Genomic DNA, 27,681 nt, shown 5'->3' on the forward strand with positions numbered 1-27,681 from the left:
AAGTTTTTTTTTTATTAGGAATGGTAGGCATTTTTCTAAAAGTAGGTAAGGAGAGTATCTAATACAGTAGGATTGACATTAGAGTCCGTCATATAGGGTAAAATGGTGGCTTCTATCTCAGCATTGACTAGATATTTAATAGTTCTAAGAAGCTAATGTCCTATTTTAAAAGTCTTTTTTTTTTTTTTTTTTTTTGAGATGGAGTCTTGCTCTGTTGCCCAGGCTAGAATGCAATGGTGCAATCTTGGCTCACTGCAACTTCTACCTCCCAAGTGATTCTCCTGCCTCAGCCTCCTGAGTAGCTGGGATTATAGACATGCACCACCATGCCTGGCTAATTTTTGTATTTGTAGTAGAGACAGGGTTTTGACATGTCGGCCAGGCTTTTCTCTAATTCTTGACGTCAGGTGATCCGCCTGTCTTGGCCTCCCAAAGTGCTGGGATTACATGCGTGAGCTGCCGTGCCTGGCATAAAAAGTCATTTTTTAATAAGACAGTTTACTGAGATGTATTCATCATTTACATGTAAACAAAGGCAAAATCAAAATTAAAAAGAAGTCGTGAAACAATCAGTAACCAAAGAAGAGTAGAAAATTAAGTTTGAACCCCTTTTCTAAATCTAGGTAAATGAGTTATATCAAACCTATGTCATTTAAACTAATAAAGGTTGTTAAATTACTAAAATTTCAAAACTAGTGAAGAAAAGAAACCAAAACTGTAGGTGAGTTCTCATAAACTGGCCCACAAACATGTTTGATTCTGTATGCATGAAGTTTAAAATACTTTCAGCAGACCATGTGTTTTCCCTTTCTCAAACATTCAAACCACTCCCTGATCCTTTATATCTGACCTTTTTAAATATTACTTCCTGACCCCAGAAGTCTTTTGGCATATAATCAATCCAATAATCAATTCACATATGACTATAGATACAAACAGAATGATGAAAGTTTAATGGAGGATGAAAAGGAAGACAAATATTTTATCCTTTATATGGTAAGATTGATTCACTAGGCCGGGCGCGGTGGCTCAAGCCTGTAATCCCAGCACTTTGGGAGGCCGAGATGGGTGGATCACAAGGTCAGGAGATCGAGACCATCCTGGCTAACATGGTGAAACGCCGTCTCTACTAAAAATACAAGAAACTAGCCGGGCGAGGTGGCGGGCACCTGTAGTCTCAGCTACGTGGGAGGCTGAGGCAGGAGAATGGCGTGAACCTGGGAGGCGGAGCTTGCAGTGAGCTGAGATCCGGCCACTGCACTCTAGCCTGGGTGACAAAGCGAGACTCCATCTCAAAAAAAAAAAAAAAAAGATTGATTCACTATCATACCGATGTCAGTAGCCCATGAATTAATCTACAGATTCTACCTAACAAAAATCTAATATATTTTATAAGGTTTTAACATGTATGTGTGAACATACATATTCACGCTCTTACACATATAAAGAAAATATATAACAAAAGTGACCTATCACATCAGTGGTTTAACAGTTTTGGAAAAATTTATTCTGCTCTATACAACAATTCATTCTTTACATATGTGAAAGTTATTTTCAAGTGGTTTGTCTAAATGTGGAACAAACAGTGATTAGAGAACTCTGTGGCACACTCTAATCATGGAATGAAAATGGCCTTCCTAAACATCACATGATGTTCAGAAGCCTCCCCACCTCCTGCCAACAAGTCATAGGTTTGACTGTATCAGACCTGTATAAAGATTTTATATGACCAAAGATAGCAAAACAAAGATACAATATTTTTTAAAGCTAAGAATGGGAGAAATTTATCGCAGCACATATAAACTATGGAATTCTTATCCTTAACATAAAATTGCTCATAAAAATCTCTTAGGAAATGATGCGTTTCTCCAGCTTATAGTCAAAGGATATGAAGAGGCAACAGGTGACCAATAAATATGTGGTAAGTACTAAATCTCCCTAGGATCAGAAGAAATACAGTTTAGGCCAATGAAATACTATTTTTTCAATATCAGGTTAATAAAACTTTGCATTGAAAGCATAGAAAAAGAGATACTATGCACAAATTTAAAAGAGCATGGGTTTGTACAAACTTTCTGGTAGGCAATTTGTCAACTTCAGAATTTTAATTGGGAAAAGTAGAATTTTATTTTGAAGTTCAAAAACTCGGCACACAATGTCTTTCCCTCCAGATCCTATTATACACATAGAACAATGTAAACGATACTTTTAAAAAAAAGTGAGGCTTTTGAGTGGATGAAATAATTTTGTAAACGGCAAAACAAGGAAGAGTGTTCATTCATGAAATGTAGCAGAAGATGCTGCATGTTGTATGTGAATGACTGAAGGGTTTTGAAAATGGGATCTAGTCTGCCCAAAGGATCCCTAGAGAAGTTCAAGCTTGGAGTTGGCTTCTGTACAGGCTGTGGCTTCTAAGAAGACATGACGAAAAACCTCTTAAAGCCTTTCTATGTGAAAGTTATGTCAGTAACCCTTGCCAAAAGCCTCCTTACTCTCCCCTCTCTTATATAAGTAAATTTCACAGCATTAACAAGTATAAGTTCTAACAATAAAATCTAAATGTAAATTACTAAAGCAAAACTATTAGAAAAAAAATATAGTGGGATATGTTAATGACTTTGGTGTCAGACATGTCTTTCTAAAATATTCAAATACCGTAAGGGAAAAGATTGATAAAATTGACTGTGTCAAAACTTAGTGTGCTTTGACCAGGCGCAGTTGCTCATGCCTGTAATCCTACCACTTTGGGAGATGTAGGCAGGTGGATCATGAGGTCAGGAGTTCAAAACCAGCCTGGCCAAGATGGTGAAACCCTGTCTCTACTAAAAATAAAAAATTAGCCAGGTGCAGTGGCAGGCGCCTGTGATCCCAGCTACTCAATAGGCTGAGGCAGGAGAATCGCTTGAACCCGGGTGGCAGAGGTTGCAGTGAGCCGAGATCACACCACTGCACTCCAGCCTGGGCGATAGAGTGAGACTCTGTCTCAAAAAAAAAAAAAATATATACACACACACACACACACACATATATAGTGTGCTTTTGGTCAGGCATGCTGGCTTGTGCTGGCTTATGCCTGTAATCCCAGCATTTGGGAGGCTGAGGCAGGTGGATTACCTGATCTCAGAAGTTAGAGACCAGCCTGACCAATAGGGTGAAACCCTGTCTCTACTAAAAGTACAAAATTAGCTGGGTGTGGTGGTGCATGCCTGTAAACCCAGCCACTTGGGAGGCTGAGGCAGGTAAATGGCTTGATTCCAGGAGGCAGAGAATGCAGTGAGCTGAGATCATGCCATTGCACTCCAGCTTGGGTAACAAGAGCAAAACTCTGCCTCAACAACAACAAAAATTAGTGTGCTTTTAAAGAAAGTTAAAAGATAAGCAACAGGAATGAAGAAACACATTTGTAATATAACAGACACATGTAAAACACATATAAGTCAATAAGTAAAGGACAACTAAGCATATATATAAATATGCAAGGATAAGAATGGGCAAATTATGGAAGAAATAGAGATGTCTAATAAATCTAAGTCTCTGCTTAACCTCATTAGTATTAAGTGATACAAATTTGTTCATTTATTATTTATTTATTTTCTAGAGATGAGGTCTCACTTTGTAGCTGAAGCTGATCTGAAACTCCTGGGCTCAAGTGGTCCTTTTCCCTCAGCTTCCCAAAGTGCTGGCATCACAGGTGGAGAGATTCAAATTTAGACAATATAATACCAGATATTAGTAGTGGTGTGGAGCCAGGATTTCTCATCACAGCTACTTTAGAGGCAGTGAAGTTTTTAAAATGCTCACTATAGCCACTTTGTAGGGTATAGTTAGTATACAAAATGCTGAAAACAACCTAAATTTCTATCAAAGTAATGACTAGGAGTTGTATGCTGGAATTTAAAAGAATGGGCTGATAATATTGATACGAATTTGACTAAAGGACTTACTGGTTGAAAATGTAAAATTTTTGGCACACACTAATGTATATTTAAACATTTATTTTTAATGCATTTCTAGAAGGATGCAAATGCTTAGTGAAAGTTCTGAACAGATACCCAACTGATAAATGTTTCTTCTGGGAAGGGACTGGTATTGGATGCTCTGGTCAAAGGAAGATTTAGTGTTATTTGTACTGTTTGAAGTTTTAAACATCAATGTAATAATTAAAAAAAAAACCTTTCACATGAAAAAAATTGAGTTTACAAAGAACTAGGACACCTAGAATGAAAAGTTGGCAGTCTAAGTTAAAATTTTTTTTTGGAATTCAGAGAATCTCTGCTTGACTTGCCAGCCCTTCCCAAGCATACAGATACCCTGGTAACCCTTCCCATTTAGGCAAACAGACCTACAGTGGAAATAAACAAAGGACCCCCTGGCATTTACCTGTGGTAATCAAACTATGTCCTACTTAAATGGAAACTGATAGCTAAGTATCATCACATGAAGAAAACTATCAGCATAATAAACACCAAGAGATATAATTGAATCCTGAGTGGGGAAAGTCATGTAATAACAGAAGAAAATGAAAAATTGATTTTAGCCTGCGGTTTGGAACTACAAAACAAAGGGAACAATTAGATAAGAACTCCTAAGAAATAATAATAATAAAAAATGCTGCTGTAATAAATTTAATAAAGGGCAGAAAGACAAGAAACTTTAGATGCATAAATTGAAAAGAAAAATGAGAATCAAAAAGGGACATGGAAATTTGCAAGGTCCAATATCTATGTTTGGGAAAAAATTTAACAAAATAAAAGAATGTATCAAATGAATGATTGAGAAGCTTTCTAAACTGAAACAAGGCATACATGTTCAGCTTGGGTTAGCTCACTGAATGTTGGACAGGATGAACTAGGAAAACCACAACAGGAAAATCCAGAAATATGCTTGCGAAATTTCAGAATATTAAAGAAAAAAACATTCTAAAAGTTTTCAAAAATCATTAGGTCATCTAAAAAAGAACAAGAATCAAGATGATTTTAGCCCTTCATCCTATCAAATATTGTATAGAATACAGAGTAGCACTTTCCAACTCATGATATAAAATTACTTTGGACCTAGAAGTCTATACCTGGCCAACAATATTTAAAGCATGAGGCCAAATATTGATGTTTACAGACATGGAATTTATTTCCATATATCCATTATCCAGGGTATTAAAGGATTAACTCAAGCAAAATGTAGATGAAAAAGGAAGAAGACAGCAGGATAGGCTTCAGTGAACAGTGGTTGTAACCCCAAGAGACTGGAGTTGAGGATGACAAGGATACCCACTTTGGAATAAGCATAGAAAACAATCCAAATTATTGGTAGACTAAGAATCCAGGGAGTCACTGAAGAAAAACTTTTTGAAGAATGGAATGGGTTCCATTAAACAGAATTCATATTAATTTGGAGGATCTTAGCGATATGATGGAGATAAAATTTTGTTCATAGGAGAAGGAAAGAAACTGGCTCTGGAGAAGACAAAGGAAAAACCATACTAGATATCATGGTCTTAACATTAAGCAACTCCCCATGAAATGTTGCATGATTTTAGAAAACTGAAAAAGTTTCCCTTTAACTGAGTACTAAGATCATAACATTAGATGTGTAGAGGAGGAATGTAATCTTTACATATTACTTGGCACTGGCTCTTCAGAGAAGAACAAATGTTAGTAGCAATGCAACGCTATTTTATTTTCTACATTTATAATATAGAAATCACTGAAGTATTATCTATAACAAATATCTAGTAATGTGAAAGGCAGAATATAGCTGATTGATTGGATGGTGGAAGGCAGATGGGAAGATGAAAGATTGAAGCAAGGGGAAGTGGCAATAATCTCATCGCGCAGAGGAGATTCCGGAGATATGCCTAAAGTTGATGGAATAAGAAAATATAGATTAGCTATATTTCAAGTTAAAATGCAACAAATGTGATAAAATATAACTCACATGGAATGAGTTAAATCCTTTTCTTTCATAAAAGACTTATAAAGAGTGTATAAAAATAAATCCAGAAACAGCAACAGTAGTCAGGATTGTCAGAAACCAAACAAAATTAGTTTAGGAAACAGGTATTTATTGATTCTTGTAACCAAAAAGCATTGAACATGTATGGCATAGTGTTAGGCTGGATTTAAGTGCTCAGACTTACCAGATTTTTGTAACTCAGCTCTGCTTTCAGTAGTTTCCTTCTTTCCAGGTTCTGTCTCTTGGTAGGAAAGAAATGGCATCTGAGGATATTAGACTTAAAATGTCCATAGAATATTTAATCTGAAAAGTAGGGCAATATCTCTGTCTTTCTGCCTCCATGTCAATCCCTGGGAGGAAAATATGATTTGTTTCAGTTTTGGCTGTGTGCCCACTCTGGGGTCCATGGTATGTGGGGTACTCTAGCCAGCCTGTGTCAGGTGCACATGCTTCTTCCAGAGAGACTGAATCACTGAACTGACCAATTCACAAAAACAAACAAACAAAAAAACAGAATGGGGCCTGGTTAAAGGGAGGTTGAGAATCAGTTCTCATAATGGCAAAACCTGACCTGAATTGACATGAAGGTATTTATTGATATTGATTCCACTTAGTATAAACATTCATATCTTTTTCTTGAGAAATATTAATTTGTTCAATTCAGGGGTGCCACCTCAGACTCTGAAGCATAGGTAAGTTAAATTTTTATGGATCAAATGGACATAGCACAAAGTGGCTTGTAATTAAGCTGTCTTGCTAGTAATCCAGAGAAGGTTGCAGGATAAAGTAACCCCAGCGGAAAGAGGCTGGGGCTGTGGTGACAAGAATTGGTTTAGCGTCACCTGGACCCAGCATGCCGGGGGACATCAGGGGAGTTCCTTTTAAGATGCTCCACAGAAGGCCTCCCTCACAGCAAGTGTCAGAGATACAACACACAGAAAGTGAGACGGTTCAAGGGAGTTCCTTTTAATACACTCCACAGAAGGTCTCCCTTGCAGAAAGTGTCAGAGATACAACCCACAGAAAGTGAAACGGCTTACCTGTATAAAGGAAAGCAGATCTGATCTATAAAGACTGTGGTCTTCAGGTAAGGAACTTCATTTTCCTACTCCCTTATCCTGTTCTCTACAGCAGAGTGGTAGACTGGTGTATTCCCACAAGGAGACAAGTTTGAATATATGTGTGAGAAGCCTTTAAAAATATTTACTAACTTCTACATTTAACAAGATGGAATGAAGTAGTTTCTGTTTGTCTCTCCTTTCTGAAACCAAGTTAAAGCAACAAGAGTAAGAAATGCATGTAGAGGCTTCTTCTTTAATGAAGTGAAGAAACATGTATTATTCTGAGCTTCAAAATCCACAAAGTGATGCTGCCAAATGTGGGAAATCCTGGGAAAAGAAACTACTGCTGCATTGAGGAGCACAGAATTTTCCTAAGGCAGTAGCATATCTGGAAAGGCAAAAGAAAGGGCACCTTTATTGCAGTCACAACATCACTTCGAACAGTCTGGCTTTGGAAGCATTCCTAAACTCTATTATTGTTGCAGAGTGTTGTGTGAGTGACAGGAGGGCTTAAGGAGGAAATGCATGGGTTTTTAAAAATGCTTTATCATGTAATAGAGGAAAGAAAATACTGCCAGTGATGTGCAAGAATGCAAAGTAAAGACTAATCCTTGCTACTCAGTCTGGGCCATGGAATAACAGCATCAGCATCACCTGAGAGTTTGTTAAAATTCCAGAATCTTGGGCCCTAATCCAGACTTAATCATTCAGAATCTGCAGTTTTACAAGATCTCCGGGTGATCTGTACACATTGTTTCAGATTCACTGGAGTAAAACCAATTATCTGCTAGTGTAAAGCACTGTCCTTCCATAAATAAGTAGATCAGGAAAAGCTCACTTCATTCAAAAATTAAAAACTCCAGTCATTCACAGATCTTATCAATAATGGTAGGTTCAAAATTACAGAACACTCCTTCATTAAAACTGAACAAAATGAAAAGAGTGTGCCAGCATCATGGAATGAGAAAATTGCACTACCTCATATCACATACTTGAAAATATAATACAGAAACAGTAGGCTCACACTAAAACAATGTGCCAGCATCTTTGGTTTTCTCTGCCCTCTGGGAAAAGCAGCATAATGGAGAAAAAGTCGGAAGAAAATCTGAAAAAACTTCACTGATACATCCTGATCGTTGTGTGGGGAAGAGGGGAGATGCAGGCTGCAATGAACAAACATACATAAAATGCCTCTTAAGAATCCTACTTCACTCCAGATAGATAGTAGTTTGGATAGGAAAGACAAGTTGGTAATATATGTTAAATATACCTACGTTTTGACCCAATAATTTATCCTCTAAAAATATTGTTAAATCTTTACAAAAGCATATGTACAAGAATGTTAATTGCAATATTATTTTAGAAATTAAAAATCCTAGATTCCTCATTATCATCACCCTCTCTAAATCCTTATCTGAGTCTACACTTCTGGCAAAGATGGAGTCCTAGGGAATAATTTAATCTCCCATCTGAAATACTAAAAAACGACATCAGGTAATAAAGTAATGATCCCTGAGAAATTAGAAACAAATGAGGTGAGTCCTAGGATTTCCCCAGACAACTGCATGGAGTTTCCAGGCTGTGGTACAGATCTCCACGAATTAAGGTGATGGAGCTAGGAGTCAGGGAGATCAAGGTGGCTAGAGTTCCCAGGATAGAGAGTTTGAGAGGAGACAGCTGTCAGAAAAGGAAAAAAAAAAAAAAAAAAAAAAAAAGCATCTAGAAATCTATAGTGTGTTCCTCTTCTATTTTTTTTTTTTTTTTTTTTTTTTAACCTGAGTACAGATCAGAATATGGATGTGAAGAAACTACCTGAAACTGGGGAAAGAACTGAAAGAACTACAAGGAGAAATAAACCCAGAATTATAATTGTAGATTTCAGCATGCCTCTCAATAGAACATGTAAATAGAACAAGTAGGATATTGAAGACTTGAACATTATCACCAGCTTGACCTAATTGATATTTGTGGAACTATTCACCCCAAGAAGAGTAAAACACACATTCTTTTCAAATGAACCCAGAACGTTCACCCAGACAGACAATAATTCCAGGCCTTAGAACACATATCAGTAAATTGAAAAGGATTAAAGTCATTCTTTCTTTCTATCTATCTATCTATCTATCTATCTATCTATCTATCTATTTTTTTTTTTTTTTTTTTTGGAGACGAGTCTCACTCCATCACCCAGGCTGGAGTGCAGTGGTGCCATCTCGGCTCACTGCAACCTCTGCCTCCCGGGTTCAAGCAATTCTCTGCCTCAGCCTTCCGAGTGGCTGGGATTACAGGTGCCTGCCAGCACACCTGGCTAAGTTTTTTGTATTTTTAGTAGAGACGGGGTTTCACCATCTTGGGCAGGCTGGTCTTGAACTCCTGACCTCGTGACCCACCTGCCTCGGCCTCCCAAAGTGCTGGGATTACAGGCGTGAGCCACCGTGCCCGGTCACACAAAATATATTTTCTAACCAGAATGGATTTAAATCAATAACAGAAAAGTAACTAGAAAACACCCAAATATTTAGAACAAAAGAACACACTTTTCAGTAACCATATTTCTAAGAAGAAATCAAAAGGGAAAATAAATATTTTGAGTTGAATGAAACTTAGAAAAAAGCACATCAAAATGCATGGGATGTACCACAGTACATGGAAAGAAATACAGTGGCACTAAATGTCAATGTTACAAAACAAATGACTCAAATCAATGACTCCAATTTGCACCTAACAAATTAGAAATAGAAGAGCAATGAAACCCGAAGTTAACACAAGAATGGAAATGATAAAAATCAGAACGGAAGCCAATGAAATAGAAACCTGAAAAACAAAAGCTGGTTCTTTGAGAAGGTCAATGAAACAAAAAAATTGCAGGCAAAGAAAAAAAAGATTCTACAAGTTATCAGTATCTGGAATGGCAGATGTGGTATCACTACAAATGATACAGTTATTAAATGAATAAAAGAATGTTATGAACTTTATGCAAATAATTTGACAATTTAAAAATTCTTGAAAGAAGTTAACAAGGTTTACTGAAGAAATATTCAGTTCTATATTAGAAAAATGGAATTAGTGGCCAGGCACGGTGGCTCATACCTGTAATCCCAGCACTTTGGGAGGCCAAGGCAGGCGGATCACGAGCTCAGGAGATTGAGACCATCCTGGCTAACACAGTGAAACCCCATCTCTACTAAAAATACAGAAGAATCAGCCGGGCGTGGTGGCGGGTGTCTGTAGTCCCAGCTACTTGGGAGGCTGAGATAGGAGAATGGTGTGAACCTGAGAGGTGGAGCTTGCAGTGAGCCAAGATCATGCCACTGCACTCCAGCCTGGGCGACACAGCAAGACTCCATCTCAAAAAAAAAAAAAAAAGGAATTTGTAATTTAAGCCTTCCAAATATTTTCAGATGTCTCTGTTTATTGCAACTTTAATTCTGGTATAGTCAAGGAATATAGTTTGCAAAATAATGTTTTAAATTTATTAATATTTATATTCTGTCTTGGTGAATGTTTCATGAACACTTAAAAAGAATGTGGGTTGTTTGGAATGTTTTATATTAACAAATGTCAACCAGGTCAAGTTGGTTGATTATGTTGTTGAGGTCTTCTATATCCTTACAGATTTTTTGTCTATTTGTTCTTTTTTTTTTTTTTTTTTTTTTGAGACGGAGTCTCGCTCTGTCGCCCAGGCTGGAGTGCAGTGGCCGCATCTCAGCTCACTGCAAGCTCCGCCTCCCGGGTCTACACCATTCTCCTGCCTCAGCCTCCCGAGTAGCTGGGACTGCAGGCGCCCGCCACCTCACCCGGCTAGTTTTTTGTATTTTTTTAGTAGAGACGGGGTTTCACCGTATTAGCCAGGCTGGTCTCGATCTCCTGACCTTGTGATCCGCCCGTCTCGGCCTCCCAAAGTGCTGGGATTACAGGCTTGAGCCACCGCGCCCGGCCTATTTGTTCTATTAATTACCAAGAGGAGTGATGAAGTCTCCAATGACAATTGTCAATTTGTCTTTCTCTATTTGCAGTTCTATCATTTTTCCTTGCAATTCAACGTGTACTCATTTAGAATTACATTTTCCCAGCCAGACACGGTGGCTCACACTTGTAATCCCAGCACTTTGGGGAGGCTGAGGCAGGTGGATCACCTGAGGTCGGGAGTTCAAGACCAACATGGTGAAACCCCATCTCTGCTAAAAATACAAAAATTAAGCCAGGCATGGTGGCGGGCACCTGTAGTCCCAGCTACTTGGGAGGCTGAGGCAGGAAAATCGCTTGAAGCCAGGAGGGGGAGGTTGCAGTGAGCTGAGATTGCGCCATTGCACTCCAGCCTGGGAGACAAGAGTGAGACGAGACTCTGTCTCAAAAAAATCAATCAATCAATAAATACATTTTCCCAGTAAACAGACCCTTTTATCATTATGTAATCTTGCTCTTTATCCCTGATTGTATTCCTTGTTCTGAAGTCTACTTCATCTGATAATAATATAGTCATTTCTGCTTTTTTGTTAATGTTTGCATGGTGTATCTTTTCCCCACCATTTAACTTTTATCTATGCCTTTATATTTAAAGTATGTTTATAGTTGGATACTGCTTTTTCATTCAATCATAGAATCTCTGTCTTTTAACTGGTATATTTAGATCATTGACATTTGATATTTTTAAATATATAGTTAATTAAAATCTATCCACCTTGTTAACTCTATCCTTTGTTCTATCTGTTCTTTGGTTTTTGTTCTGTTTTTGCCTTCTATGGTCTAAATGACCATTTTTAATAATTCTATTTTATATTATTGTTTACATCTAATTAAACATTTTCAGTTGTTACTTTACATCTTTAATTGGAATATACATTCAAATAATATACAACTTAACATGTTAAGATCTTATATATTCCCATTTTCTCTGACATCCATTATGCTTGTCATATTTTACTTTTATATGCTGTTTACCTGGTACATTTTTATTCTAAGACAGCCAGTTACTTTTTTAGATAAGTTTTAAAAGTTATTACATTCATGTATTCCATTTCCGCATCTCTTCATTTATTTGTGTATCTCCAAGTGTCTGTTGTGTTTCACCGTCCTTCTGTTTGAAGAACTTTTCTTGTAGAGTAGGTCTTAATGTATTATTCTCTCAGTTTTGTTTCTCTCAGAGTATTTATCAATTTGAAAGAGTTTCATGAACATTTCGTGAAGACAGTTTTTTTCTTTAGCTCTTAAAAGATGCCATTACATTGTCCTCTGGCCTGCAATACTTCTGATGTCTGCTGTAAGTTTCTTAACTTTGTTCCTCTATATGTAATTTTTTCCCCTCTCTGGCTTGCTTCAAGATTATTTCCAGTAGTTTGAACATAATATGGCTGAGGTGGTGTGTGTTTGTGTGTGTGTGATTTTAATATTTATCTTTCTTGAGGTTCTCCGGGCTTCATAGATTTGTGTTCTGGATTCATAAATTTTGGAAACATATTGGCCATTATGTCTTCAAATATTTCTTCTGTCCCACTTATTATATATCTTCTGGGATTCCAATTATGTGTATGTGTTGGACCAATGGATATTTTCTCAGAGCTCTTGGATTCTCTGTTCCTTCTTGTCCTACCCCACCCGACTTATGTTTTAGTTTAACTTTTATTGTCCAAACGTCAAATTCATTTACCTTTTCCTTGACTATGTCAAGAATATTGATGAGCCCATAGAAGACATTGTTTTTCTGCTTTTTTCATTCCCAGTATTTCCATTTTATTCTTATAGTTTTGGTGTCTCTGCTCAAATTACCCATCTAATCTTGCCTGTTGTGCACTTTTCCATTACAACTCTTAAGATACTACTCATAGTTCCTTTGAGTTCCATGTCAGTCCAACAGCTATGTATTTCTGAGTCTAGTTCTGATGAATGTTTTGTTTCTTGCTGGGGTAAGGTGTTGATTTTTGCATTTTTGTATGCCTCATAGTTTTTGTTTGTTTTTTCCTGAAAGCCAAGTATCTTCTGTAGAACAACAGATATGAAGGTAAATAAATTTAATTCCTGGAAAGGGGATGTTTTTCTATGTAGTCTTTAGCGTGTGGGAGATGGGTGGGTAAGATTTTTATTATTATAGCTAGGAATTGAGGAAGGCTTATGGTTTGTTGTTGCTGTATTATCGTAAGTTCACCAAAGGTTTCAGATATGAATAGTGATTCCTTATCTTTAGGGTCAGAACTGATTTTCCCAAGGATCTATCTCAATGTCAGGGTGACCTTAAGGTTTAGGTCCCATTGGATTATGCTTCAGAAACCCCATCTATACTATTTTCATTCATTCAAATATTTATTGAGTGCTTACCATTGAACTATGTGTCATTGTCCTAAATGTTGGAGCTTGTAACTCCCCAAATACTCTATTACTATTTGCTATTATTTTATGCATCTGTAATTTTCTCTTTGCCTTCAGTAGCTTTCCAACTTTTGTGTGCCTAGTAAATTCATGTTCTTCCTTTAATGCTATCTGCAAAAACAATCCCTGTCCCCGTACCTCCATCACCATGAAGTTTATCATCCTCTTCTCTGTACTACCTATGCACCTTATACAGAATTCCATATTACCTGAATTCCCTGGTAAACTGTAAGTGTCTGTTGCAAGGACAGTGTCTTATTCGTTTACATATCCCCAGGATTTAGCAGTGATTGGTCCAGGGTATCTACATGCACAACAAATATGCAGCTAAAATGTTTGCTAATGAAAACTGGAAATCTATAGGTGTCTATTAAAAGCAAAATACTGTAATAATGGGCTCTCCTACAACAGTCTAGGAATAAAGCAAAACATTTTTCTTGCCAGTTTTTTCAGGACTTAAAAAAAAACACAAAGTTGATTTCCTTCTTAGTTTGGATATATTTTTAAAATTCATGTAATGCAAAATAATTTAAATAATAAATGATTCAGCCTATTGGGATGTAACTGAGTTCCAAGCATTTGGAGGACACATAAACCCAAAGTTATCTTACCTTTATGGCACTTTCACAAATGCCTTTAAGAGTTTAAGAAAAGGAGAGAACAGACAAAACCAGATGAAATGAGGATTTTTGACTAGGCCAGAAATAAATCAGTGAAGATATGCAATTCTCACAAGTAATTCCAAGTTAACTTTATCATGTATTGCCATTCTAATGCTCTCTTGAAATCCCCAGGAGGAACAAGAAATGCAATAGGCAATGAGATAAGCCTGAGGAAATTAGGTTACCGCGGGCAGGGCATCCTCTTGCTTCTCCCCAGTCTTCAGGTGTGTCACAATTCATTCGGGACTGACGTGTATTTGTATGGCAGATTGGCAGAGGAATTAACAAGCTAGAGGGTGTGTGTAGAAAAGAGGGGGAAAAAAGGACATGCCTCTGCATGAGTAACCTCTGTGCTGTTTGCTCACCCATTTGCTCCAAGGGGTGGATTTTTATACTTGCTTTACAAATATGAAAGAACAAGTTTAACTGGGAAGTTAGTTGTACTATCCTGTATGCATGCTCACCCCTCACAATTTGGATTGTTGTTTTATCAATTGTGGTCAAAGTTAGGATGACCTAACCCATGTACATTCCACAAAGTCATCTTAAACTTTAGGTATTCTCAAAAATAGCTTTTACAGAAGGAAAACTTACACAGAAGAGCCCAACTGTATATGATCCAATTGCAAAAAAGTTCTCTGATTTTATTTCTTATATATTTGGCACAAACAGCAGAGACTGAAAGTTACTACACATGTTGAACTGCTGACAGGAAAAGAACCCAGTATATAAACCTAGGGTTTCCACTCCATATATTAGTTTGGGCTGCCATTACAAAACATCATAGACTGGGTGGCTTAAACAACAATTTACTGCTCACAGTTCTGAAGCCTGGAAGTCTGAGAACAGGTGGCCAGCATGGTTAGGTTCTGGTGAGGGCTCTCTTCCTGTTCTGTAGACAGCTGGCTTCTTGCTGCATCCTCACATGGTGCAGAGAGGAAGCAGGCTTTCTGATGTCTTTTTTGTTTGTTTGTTTTTGAGACACAGTCTGGCTCTGTCACCCAGGCTGGAGTGCAGTGGCGTGATCTTGGCTCACTGCAACTTCTGCCTCCTGGGTTCAAGCGATTCTTCTCCCCCCACCTCCCGAGTAGCTGGGACTACAGGCAAATGCCACCATGCCCAGCTGATTTTTGTATTTTTAGTAGAGACGGGGTTTCACCATATTGGCCAGGCTGGTCTCGAAATCCTGACCTCGTGATCCGCCCACCTTGGCCTCCCAAAGTGCTGGGATTACGGGCATGAGCCACTGCGCCCCGCCCAATGTCTCTTCTTATAAAGGCACTAATCCCATCATGAGGGCTCCACCCTCATGACCTCATCTAATTCTAATTGCCTCCCAAATGCCTCATTTCCAAGTAACATCACATTGATGGTGAAGATTTTAACATAATGAATTTTGAGGGGGGGGGAACACAAACATTCAGTCCATAACAACTCATATTTCATCACTTATTGCATACCAGTATTGTTACATGAAAATACCAATGTTTATTCATATAAATATAGATGATTTATTTCCAAATAAAACAATACTGATTTCTCCTGGCTTTGAAATCCTCATTCTTCACTGTATCTTGGTTCTTTTACTGATAGCTTGTCTCAGCCACGTTAGATGTTCACACCATGAAGATCATATATTCTCATATCCATGGAGATGGTACAATAAGGTTTCTACTGTTACACACCATTATGAGTGAATGATGCCTTTATCTACCTAAAGACTCACTTTTCTTTATTCTCACCCACAAGTTTGTCAGTTGAAAGTGGCACCCTGTTTTGCCAAGAAGTTCCTGATATTTGATAGTTCTAGATCTGAGAAACAGACTCAAATTCTTTCTTCTGTGACCTTAAACCAGGCTCAGAGCCCCATAATGGACTTCAGAATTATACTTCATTATATGTGACCAATGAATTATCTGTAAAACTATGCTGGAAGTAAAATATCAATCTTTTTTTTTTGACACAGAATCTTGCTGTGTTGCCCAGTCTGGAGTGCAGTAGCACAATCTCTGCTCACTGCAACCTCCACCTACTGGGTTCGATTCTCCTGCCTCAGCCTCTCCAGTAGCTGAGATTACAGGTGCTCACCACCACACCGAGCTAATTTTGTATTTTTCAGTAGAGATGGGATTTCACCATGTTGGCCAGACTGGTCTCAAACTCTTGACCTCATGATCCGCCCGTCTCAGGCTCCCAAAGTGCTGGGGTTACAGGTGTGAGCCACTGTGCCCAGCCAGTCATTCTTATCAAATAAAAAATGATCTTCATTTCCTGCCCAGTCAGTGATTCTTATCAAATAAAAAATGATCTTAATTTCCAATGGCTGACCAAACTTCTGAGTTTCCTTCAGTTAATTTCAAATCCTGAGGTCAAAATCACCAATGACTTTTGCTCTTTGGCTTTCAAAGTGGGACATATCATCAAATGGTCCCATATACACAAAATTTACATTATAGACAAATAAATATTTGCCATATCTTTGATAGCCTCATTTGTTGATTTTATAGATTTAAAATCACCTTAGGCTTTTTCTTCAGAATGTGTATTCTGATGTCGAATCAGGGATGAGCTCCGACTATATGCCTTCCCACATTTACTACATTCATAGGGTTTCTCTGAAGAATGACTTCTCTGATGTCGAATAAGGTCGGAGCCACTGCTAAAGGCCTTTCCACATTCATTACATTCATAGGGTTTCTCTCCAGTATGACTTCTTTCATGTAGAATAAGAGATGTGCGCTGACTAAAGGCCTTACCACATGTTTTGCATGTATATGGCTTCTCTCCAGTGTGAATTCTTTCATGTTGGGCAAGGTGTGCGCTCTGGCTGAAGGCCTTCCCACACTGATCACATTCGTAGGGTCTATCTTCAGTATGAATTCTCTTGTGTCGCGTGAGAGAGATTCGGTGGCTGAAGGCTTTTCCACATTCCTCGCACTGGTAGGGTTTTTCTCCAGTATGAATTCTTTGATGTTCAATAAGAAATGATTGGCGGCCGAAAACTTTACTACATTTATTGCATTTGAAAGGTTTCTCTTCAGAATGAATGTTCTGATGTATTTTAAGGTTTGCAGTTCCAGAAAACATCTTCCCACATTCCTTACACTCAAAGAGTTTCTTTTTCTTTGTATGAACTTTCTGATGTTGAATAAGGGATGAATGCCGATTGCAGACCTTCTCACATTTATTGCATCTGTATATATTTTCTCCATTATGAATTCTTAGATGCAGAATAAGGGTTGAAAGCCGCCTGAAGAGCTTGTCACATTTATCACATTTGTATGGTTTCTCTGAAGTGTGAATTCTCTGGTGAAGCATCAGGGGTGAAATCCTATTAAAGAATTTCCCACATTTTCTGCATTTATAAGGATTCTCTAAATGGTGATTTCTTTGCTGTAGACTCTGACTTAAGGCCTTCACATTTTCAGGGATTTTCTCTCCAGCATGAATTCTTTTATTTATAACAAGGGCTGATTTCTTTTTGAAGCCTCTCCCACATTTATTATATTTATGTGTTTTCTTTCCATTGTGAATTCTTTTATGAAGTAAAAGGGATGACATCTGACTGAAGGCTTTCCCACACTTTTTGCACTGGCAGACATTCCCAACAACGTGAATTTTCTGATGTATATTGAAAGACTGACATTGACTCAAGGCCTTCTCACAGTCAAGAATTTCCTTTTCATCATGAATTCTCCTATGTAGAATAAGGGTTGTTCTTTGATTGAAGCTTTCCCCACATTTATCACATTCATGGCTTTTCTTTCCACTGTGAATTCTCTGATGAAGTACGAGGGATGAGATCTGTCTGAAAGCTTTTCTACAATTACTGCATTCAAAAGGCTTCTCTCCAGTATGAATGTTCTGATGAAGTTTAAGAGAGAAGCTTCGACTAAAGGTTTTACCACAGTCATTACATTTTAAAGGTTTCTTCCCGGAATGCCCTTTCTTAGCCTTTATTAGGACTGAATTTTTGTTGCAGCCACTCTTTCGTGTAGGAGCTTTTGGTTGTGCAGAAACTAGTTTCTGGCAGATGCTTTGCCCAGATTTGCTGCATTGATTTGGAGGTAACTTCTTGGTCTCACACTTAGACCCCGAGTCTGAAAGACATAAAGGAATTAAATGTTTCTCCTTTCCTGTGCTGAAAAAATGAAGATTCTACAATATAAATGCAATTATCATTATTAATCATAACAATTTTGATTACCAAAACAATAACTTTTTAGTGTTTTATTATGGTTTTGATGACCATACTAAAGGCTTTACAGAGATATTTAATAACCAGAATTCAGAAGAGTCTGTAATTGGAAAATGAGTAAGTTAAGATTTTATTTATAGGGTAACTTTTATGCCATATACTGCACATTGAACTCCACAGGTTGTTCACTGGATAAACATATGTTTATTGGAGAATGTGTCCAGAAAAGGCAAATCTACAGAAACAGAAGATAAGTGGTTGCCTGGGACTCAAGGTAGGAATGAGGATTAACTGTAAATGGGCATGAGGAATCTTACAGGGGTGATAAAAATGTTCTAAAACTGGATTATGTTGATGGTTACACACTCTGTAAGTTTATCCAAAATCATTTAATTATATTCTAGATATAGTGACTTTTATGATGTTTACCTTAATAAAGTTGTAGATTTAAAAAAATGTATTCTTAAGATCAAATTGAAAAAGAACTAGTAACAATTAGAACTGAGTACAGTCACATGTTGCTTAACAATGGGGATATGTTGTAAGACATGCAGTGTTAGGCAATTTCATCAATGTGCAAACATCTTATAGTAGATTTACATAAACCTAGATAGTATAGCCTATACACCAATGTTATATTGTATAGCCTGTTCCTAGGCTACAAACCTGTACGTGATGTTACTATATTGAATCCTGTAGGCAATTTTAACACTATGATAAGTATTTGTGTATCTAAATATACATACATGTAGGAAAGGTACAGTACAGATACAGTTTTATGATCTTATAGAACCGTGGCCGTTTATGTAGTCTGTTGTTGACTGAAACATCATTATGCAGCATATGACTGTATGTAGATATTTACAAAGGTGAGGACTTTAACAAGAAGCAGGAAAAAACTCAGAAAAATAGGTAAGAGATTAGGCTAAAAGAAGGAATCTATTATTTAGTAAAATAGACCAATATGGCTGGCACAGGGTGTCAAAGTCCAAGATGATATAAAATAACTACTTGTGTAGCAAACTGACTATAAACCTGAGTGAATGTGGAATGATAAACATAGGTTTAGAACTATGCTATCCAATTTAGTAGCCATTAGTCACCTGTAGCTACTGAGGAACTGAAATGTGGCTGGTTTTGAGGTATATTACGAGTATAAAACATATGCCAGATTGTGAAGATTTACTACAAAAAAGTGTAAAGTATCTCATTGTTAAAAGACTGGTTATATGATATAATATGTTGGATCTATTAGGTTAAATAAATATATTACTAAAATTAATTTTACCTGTTTGTGTTTGGAAGTTCTTATACTGCTATAAATAAATACTTGAGTGGGTAATTTATAAACAAAATAGGTTCAATTGGCTCATGTTCTGCAGGCTGTACAAGCATGGTGCTGGCACCTCCTTGGCTTCTGGGGAGGCCTCAGTGAGCTCTTACTCATGGTGAAAGTCCAAGTAGGAGAAGGCACATCACATGGTGAAACAAAGATAAAGACAGAGTGTGGAGGTGGTGCCACATATTACAACAATCAGATTTTGTAAGAACTCACTCCCTATTGCTAAGACATCACCAAGGGAATGGTGCTAAACCATTCATAAGAAATCCACCCCCATGATCCAGTCACCTCCCACCAGACCCCACCTCCAACACAGGGGATTAAATTTCAACATGAGATTTGGTGGGGACACAGATCCAAACCATATCACTGTTTTTAAATTTTTATTTGAATGTGGATACTAAAGATTTTGTCAGTACATATGTGGCTCACATTATATTTCTATTTCCTAGCTGTGCTTTAAACACAGACATTACTGAATTAACTGAGGTGTTTTTCATTTAACTACATAAGCTTGTGATTCACTTGTTAACTCTATTACCATAAGCATATTATCTTGAAAATATAATCACCTACCTCACAAGATTTTCATGAGAATTGGAAATAATGTGCAAAATTTCTGGCACACGCTGTGACCTCTAATCTGCCATTCCAGTATTCAAAAAGCTGAGAACCAAAGTCTTTCCTTTTTTCTTTTCCTTTTTGAATGTTTGGACGTTTGGAGTGAAACCCCGTCTGAAATGCAGTAAGACTGTTCATAGCCTCCATTTATTGCTCTTGGGAAGTCTAGTCTTCGTAGCTATCTCAGTGTGTTTGATTTTGGGGTGCTGCTCCAGCCTCTGCTGGGTATGTTATGCCACATATAGTATATGACCTGTTTTCCTTTCTAAAATCTGCACAATTCTGAATTGTGAAACACATATTGCTCCAAGGGTTCTAGAGAAAGCTTTGTCGACCTGCAGTTGCTTAATAACTGGTAGTAGCTACCATTATAATTATTAATAGTAGAAGTTCCAGAAAACAACCAGACAAAATAAGGAATTAACACAGGAAGACAATGGAAATGTTTACAGTGAAGTTAGCAGCATCAGCAAAACAAGAAACCCAGGATTCCTCCTATAGTCCTTCCCACCCCACATCCCATTAAGTCACATCAGTTAAGCTGCTTCTCCCTCTCACATTCTCCTAAAACTCTTAGCTTCCCTTCCTTTTCCTTGGTACCTTCCTTTGTTCCTTCTTGTGTGGAATACTAACATATCCTCTTAGCCCATCTCCCCATCTTCAATGTGGAAATCCTTAAACCACACCATACACCAAAATTAATCCCAGGTAAATTAGTTCAATATAAAGTACAAAATCACTACAAACTAAAATAATAGGAAATATACCCCAAATTCTAGAAACCAGATGAATTTCTAACTAAGGAAATAAAAAAAAGAAAAATTACATTGTGAATGCCAACACTTCTAATCACATAAAAATGAAAAAAACTTTCATATAACCAAACAGAAAAATAAGAGGTAAATAAAATAAGTCTTAAGAAAGAATGTGGAAATATTTGAAGTAAAATGTAATGTCATATGGTTAATGCATTTTCTATATGAAAGCTTACTATACAAGCAGAAAATAAAAAACAAAGTCACTGTTAGATAAAAGAAGAAGGATCATGAAAAAACAATTCACGAGAATAATTACAAACAGAAAACAAATGCTGGCAAATCTACAAGAAAGATTTATGGCCTATCCAGTACGGGTAAACTCATGTGGATATCCAGTCTATTCACAAGGGCTCAAGAAACAAACTGGTACTTCAGAGACTGAGGCAGGAGGACTGCTTGAGCCCAGGAGTTTAAGGCTGCAGTGAGCCATGACTTCTCCACTACACTCCAGCCTGGGTAACAGAAGACCCTGTCCCTATCTCCTTAAAACAAACAAACAAACGTGGCGACTCACACCTTTAATCCCAGCACTTTGGGAGGCAAAGGTGGGTGGATCACGAGGTTAGGAGTTCGAGACTAGCCTGACCAACATGATGAAACCCCATCTCTACTAAAAACACAAAAATTAGCTGGGTGTGGTGGTATGTGCCTGTCATCCCAGCTACTCAGGAAGCTGGGGCAGGAGAATTGCATGAACCCAGGAGGCGGAGGTTGCAGTGAGCTGAGATCATGCCACTGCACTGCAGCCTGGGTGACAGAGCAAGACTCCATCTCAAAAAACAAAACAAGAAAAAAGGAGAAAGTGGAGGAGCCAGATGGCCAGAGCCCTCCAGCGATTGTCCCCTCTGCAGTAACACCAAATTGAACAACTATCCACACAAGAAAACACCTTCATAGGAACCAAAAATTAGGTGAGCAATCAAAGTATCAGGTTTTAACATTGTATTCAAAGAAAGAGGCACTGAGGAGGGTAGAAAAGACAGTCATCATTTGCCTGCACCACCCCTCCCCCAATGCCTGGCAGTGCAGCATGGCAACAAGAGAGAATCTATGTGTTTGGAGGAGGAAGAATAGAGTGATGCTGGGACTTTGCATTGGAACTCAGCGCTGCCCTGTCACAGCAGAAAGCAACGTGGGGCAGAATTTGGCCAGCACCCCCAGAAGAAGCATTTAAATCAACTCTAGCCTGAGAATTGTCCACCACAGTGGTGGAAACTTGAGTTCCAGCAAGTACACCTACTACAGACTAAAACACTCTGGTGTCCTAAGTAAATCTGAAAGGCAGTCTGGGCCACAAGGACTGCAATTCCTGGGCACGTCCTAGTGCTGTGCTTGGCTCAGAACCAGTGGACTTAGGGTACGTGCTACCCAGTGACACACCAGCTGGAGTGGCCACGAGAGTGTTTGTATCAACTCTCTCCCACCTCCTGGCAGCACAGCTGGCAGCTCCAGCAGGAGAGGGAAGAGTAAAGAGGACATTGTCTTGCAACTTGGATATGAGCTCAACCACAGTAAAATAAAGTACCAAGCAGTGTCCTGAAGGCCTCATTCTAGGCCATAGCTCCTGGACAAGATTTCTAGACCTACCCTGGGCCAGAAAGGAACTCGCTGCCCTGAAGGGAAAAACAGGCCTGGAAGAATTTACCACCTGATGAATTAAGACCTCTTGGGCTTCAAATAAACATCTGTGGTAGCCAGGCAGTGGTAACCACAGCCCTTGGGCAAGAATGAGTACTATGCTGGCTTCAGGTCAGACCCAGCACAGTCCAGTGGTGGTGGCCATGGGAGTGTTTCTATCACCCCTTCCCCAACTCTAGGCAGCTCAGCACAGACAGAGAGACTCCATTCATTCAGGGAAAGTAAGGGAGAAGAATGACTTCCTGGTAATCTAGGGAATTCTCCTGGATCTTACCAAAAACCACCAAGGCAGTACCTCTGTGAGTCTACAAGAGTCACAGAGTTACTGGCTATGGGGTGATCCCTAATGCAAACATGGCTGCAGTGAACAAAGACACACCCTAGCCCCTTTGAATACATGGCAAGTCTTCTCTGGAAGGACCAGTACAAACAAGCCCAGACTACAAAGATAAGAATAAATACCTAACTCATCAATGACCAGGTACTGACAAACATCCATAAGCATCAAGAGCATCCAGGAAAACATGACCTCACCGAATGAACTAAATAAGGCAACAGTGACCAGTTCTGGAGTGACAGAGATAATGTGAGCGTTCAGTCATAAAATTCAAAATAGCTATCTTGGCCAGGGGTGGTGGAGCATGCCTGCAATCCCAGCACTTTGGGAGGCCGAGGCAGGTGGATCACCTGAGTTCAGGAGTTCAAGACCAGCCTGACCAACATGGTGAAACCGTCTCTACTAAAAATAAAAAAAAAAAAAATTAGCTGGGCAGAGTGGGACACACCTGTAATCCCAGCTGCTTGGGAGGCTGAGGCACGAGAATCACTTGAACCCAGGAGGCGGAGGTTGCAGTGAGCCGAGATCATGCCATCATTGTAGTCCAGCCTTGGGGACAGAGGGAAACTCTGTCTCAAAAAAAAAAAAAAAAAAAAAAAAACTATTTTGAGGAAGCTCAACAAAATCCAAGATAACACAGAGCAGGAATTCAGAATCCTATCAGATAAATTTTAAAAAGACATTTAAATAATTAAAAAGAATCAAGCAGAAATTCTGGAGCTGAAAAATTCAACTGACAAATAATGCATCAGAGTCTCAACAGCAGAATTGATCAAGCAGAAGAAATAATAAGTGAGACTGAAGACAGGCTATTTGAAAATATAGTTGGAGGAGTCAAAGGGAAGAAGAATACTAAAGCATGCCTACAGGATCTAGTAAAGAGTCTCAAAAGGGCATATCTAAGAGTTAGTGGCTTTAAAGAGAAGGTAGAGAGACTGAGGTAGAAAGTGTATTCAGAGATAGTAACAGAGAACTTTCCAAACCGGGAGAAAGATGTCAAAATTCAAGTACAAGGATATTACAGAACACCAAGCAGCTTTAATCCAGAGAAGGCTATCTAAGACAATTTAATAAACTCCCAAATGTCAGGGATAAAGACATGATCCTAAAAGCAGCAAGAGAAAATAAACAAATAACATATAAAGGAACTCTAATACGTCTGGCAGCAGACTGCTCAGTGGAAACCTTATAGGCCAGGAGAAATAATTATGATATATTTAAAGTGCTAAAGAAAACAAAAACCTTTATCCTGGAATAGTACATCCAGTGAAAATGCCCTTCAAACATGAAGGAGAAATAAAGACTTCCCTAGACAAACAAAAACTGATTTTGTCAACACCAGACCTATCCTACAATAAATCCTATAGGGAGTTCCTCAATCTGAAAGAAAAGGATGTTAATGGCCAATAAAAAACCACCTGAACATACAACACTCACTAGCAATAGTAAGTGCACAGATAAATACAAAATATTATAATACGGTAATTGTGATGTGTAAACTACATATCTTAAGTAGGAATACTAAAAGATGGACTGATCAAAAATGGCAACTATAACTTAAGACACACACAGTATTAAAATATAAACAACAAAAAGTTAAAAAGCAGGGGAGATGAATTTAAAGTATAGAGTTTTTATTAGTTTCTCTTTGCATGTTTGTTGGTTTGTTTTTGCACAAACTGTCATCAGTTTAAATTAATGGGTTATAAGATGTTATTTACAAGCCTCATGGTGACATCAAATAAAAAAATACATTAAGAGATACACAAAAAAATATAATTCAAGAAATTAAAACATACCATCAGAGGAAATCACTTTCACAAAAAGGAAGACAAGAAGGAAAAAGAAAAGGCCACAAAATAACCAAAACAAATAACAAAATGTCAGTAGTAGGTCCTTACTTATAAATATTAAATGTACATGGACTAAATCTCCAATCAAAAGCCACAGACTGGCTGGATGAATTTTCAAAAAGACCCAATGAACTGTTCCCCACAAGAAACATGCGTTCCCTATAAGGACACACATAGACTAAAAATAAAGGGAGGGAAAAAAATATCCCATGCAAATGAAAACCAAAATAGATCAGGAGCAGCTATACTTAGATAAAATAGAGCTTAAGACAAAAAGTATGGAAAGATACAAAGAAAGTTATATAATGCTAAAAGGATCAATTCAGCAAAAGGATATAACAGTTATAAATATATACACACCCAACAATGGAGCACCCAGATATATAAAGCAAACATATTCGGAGCTAAGAGAAAGACAGACCACAATACAATAATTGTTGGAGACTTAACCACTTCGTTTTCAGCATTGCACAAATCATCCAGACAGAAAATCAACAAAGAAACATCAGACCTAATGGACCTAGTAGATATTTAGACAATTTCATCCAATGACTACAGGTTACACATTCTCCTCAGCACATGGATCATTCTCAAGTATAGACTATGAAATATTAGGACACAAGACAAGTCTTAAAAATCCAAAAAAAACTGGGTGCATTGGCTCACACTTGTAATCCCAGCACTTTGGGAGGCTGAGGCAGGTGGATTGCTTGAGCTCAATGCCTGGGCACCATGATGAAATCCCATCTTAAAAAAAAAACACAAAAATTAGCCAGGCATGGTGGCACATGCTGTAGTCCCAGCTACTCAGTAGGCCAAGATGGGAGTATTGCTTGAGCCTAGAAGGTTAAGGCTGCAGTAAGTCGTGATCACACCACTGTACTTCAGCCTGGGTGACAGAGCAAGACCCTGTCTCAAAAAAAAAAAAAAAAAGTCTTTCAAATTGAAATCATATCAAGTATCTTCTCTGATCACAATAGAACAAAACTAGAAATCAATAATGAGAAGAACTTTGGAAAGTTACAAACACATTGAAATTTAAAAATATAATACTGAATGACCAGTGGATCAATGAAGAAATTTCTTTTTTTTTTTGAGACGGAGTTTCGCTGTTCTTGCCCAGGCTAGAGTGCAATGGCGCAATCTCGGCTCACTGCAACCTCCACCTCCCGGGTTCAACCAATTCTCCTGCCTCAGCCTCCTGAGTAGCTGGGATTACAGGCATCCACCACCATGCCCAGATAGCTTTTTTGTATTTTTAGGAGAGACAGCGTTTCACCATGGTGGCCAGGCTGGTCTCGAACTCCCAACCTTGGGTGATCTGCCCACTTCTGCCTCCCAAAGTGCTGGGATTATAGGCATGAGCCACCACCCCCGGCCTGAAGAAATTTCTTAATTAAAATTTAAAAATTCCCTGAAACAAATGATAATGAAAACACAACATACGAAAACATGCTGTAACCTATGGGATACAGTAAGAGCAGTATGAAGAGAGTCTGTAACAATAAACACATACACCAAAAATGTAGAAAAACTTCAGATAACCTAATGATGCATCTTAATGAACTAGAAACGCAAGAGCAAACCAAATCGCAAGTTAGCAGAAAAAAAGAAATAGTAAGGATCAGAGCAGAAAGAAATGAAATTTAAAAACCACAAAAGAGGCCGGGCATGGTCGCTTACACCTGTAATCCCAGCACTTTAGGAGGCCAAGGTGGGCAGATCACCTGAGGTCAGGAGTTCAAGACCAGCCTTACCAACATGGTGAAACCCCGTCTCTACTAAAAATACAAAAATTAGCTGGGTGTGGTGGCAGACGCCTGTAATCCCAGCTACTTGGTAGGCTGAGGCAGGAGAATTGCATGAACACAGGTAGTGGAGGTTGCAGTGAGCCGAGATCATGCCAGTGCACTCCAGCCTGGGTGACAGAGTGAGACTCTGTCTCAAAACAACAACAACAATAACAACAACAATAAAACCCACAAAAGATCAACAAAATGAAATTTCTTCAAAAAGATAAACAGAATTGACAAAGCTTTAATCAGATTAAGAAAAAAAGACATAAGACCAGAGATGCAAAAGGAATGATTACAGCTGATACTCAAAGGATCATTAGAGACTACTATGAGCAACCTAGGCCAATATATTAGAAAACCTAGAATAAATAGATACATTCCTAGACACATACAACCTACCAAGACTGAATCATGAAGACATCCAAAACCTGAACAGAGAAATAACAAACAATAAGATTGAAGCTGTAATAAAGTTTCCCAGCAAAGAAAAGCCCAGGACTTGATAGCTTCACTGCTGAGTTTTACCAAATACTTAAAAAAAAAAAAAAAAAAAAAAACCCAATACCAATCCTACTCAAACTATTCCAAAAAATAGAGGAGGAGAGAATACTTCCAAACTCATTCTACAAGGCCAGTATTACCCTGATACCAAAACCAAGGACACATCAAAAAAAGAGCTACAGACCAATATCTTTCATTAATATTAACTCAAGAATCCTCAACAAAATACTAGCAAACTGAATTCAACACATTAAAGAGATCATTCATCATGAACAAGAGCGATTCATCCCAGGAATGCATGGATGCTTTGACATATGCAAATCAATGATATATATAAACAGAATGAAGGACAAAAAACATATGATCACTTCAGTTGATGTTGAAAAGCATTTGATAAAATTTAACATCCCTTCATGACATGATCCCTCAAAAAACTGGGTATAAAGGAACATTCCTCAACACAATAAAAGCTGTATATGACAGACCCATGGCTAGTATCATACTGAATGGGAAAAAACCCTGAAAGCCTTTCCTGTAAG

The 27,681-nt window shown here is 38.1% G+C and overlaps 1 protein-coding gene across 7 annotated transcripts in view; it reads right to left on the reverse strand.

Annotated features, from left to right (window-relative positions):
* Window positions 1–14,651: 14,651 nt before the first annotated feature.
* Window positions 14,652–27,681, reverse strand: part of ZNF667 (zinc finger protein 667) — a 33,388-nt gene continuing 20,358 nt past the window's right edge. For 6 of the 7 annotated variants that reach the window (XM_028839795.2, XM_028839796.2, XM_077979950.1 and 3 more), the window contains one exon: window positions 14,652–18,138. In XM_028839795.2, the coding sequence (XP_028695628.2) occupies window positions 16,559–18,138 (1,580 nt within the window). In that variant the 3' untranslated portion in view covers window positions 14,652–16,558. Of the gene's footprint in view, window positions 18,139–23,440; window positions 23,644–27,681 lie in introns of those variants that run through there. The other variant, XM_077979948.1, reaches the window with a different exon arrangement.

Source organism: Macaca mulatta, chromosome 19 (genome assembly GCF_049350105.2).
Source record: "Macaca mulatta isolate MMU2019108-1 chromosome 19, T2T-MMU8v2.0, whole genome shotgun sequence".
NCBI classification, from domain to species: domain Eukaryota; kingdom Metazoa; phylum Chordata; class Mammalia; order Primates; family Cercopithecidae; genus Macaca; species Macaca mulatta.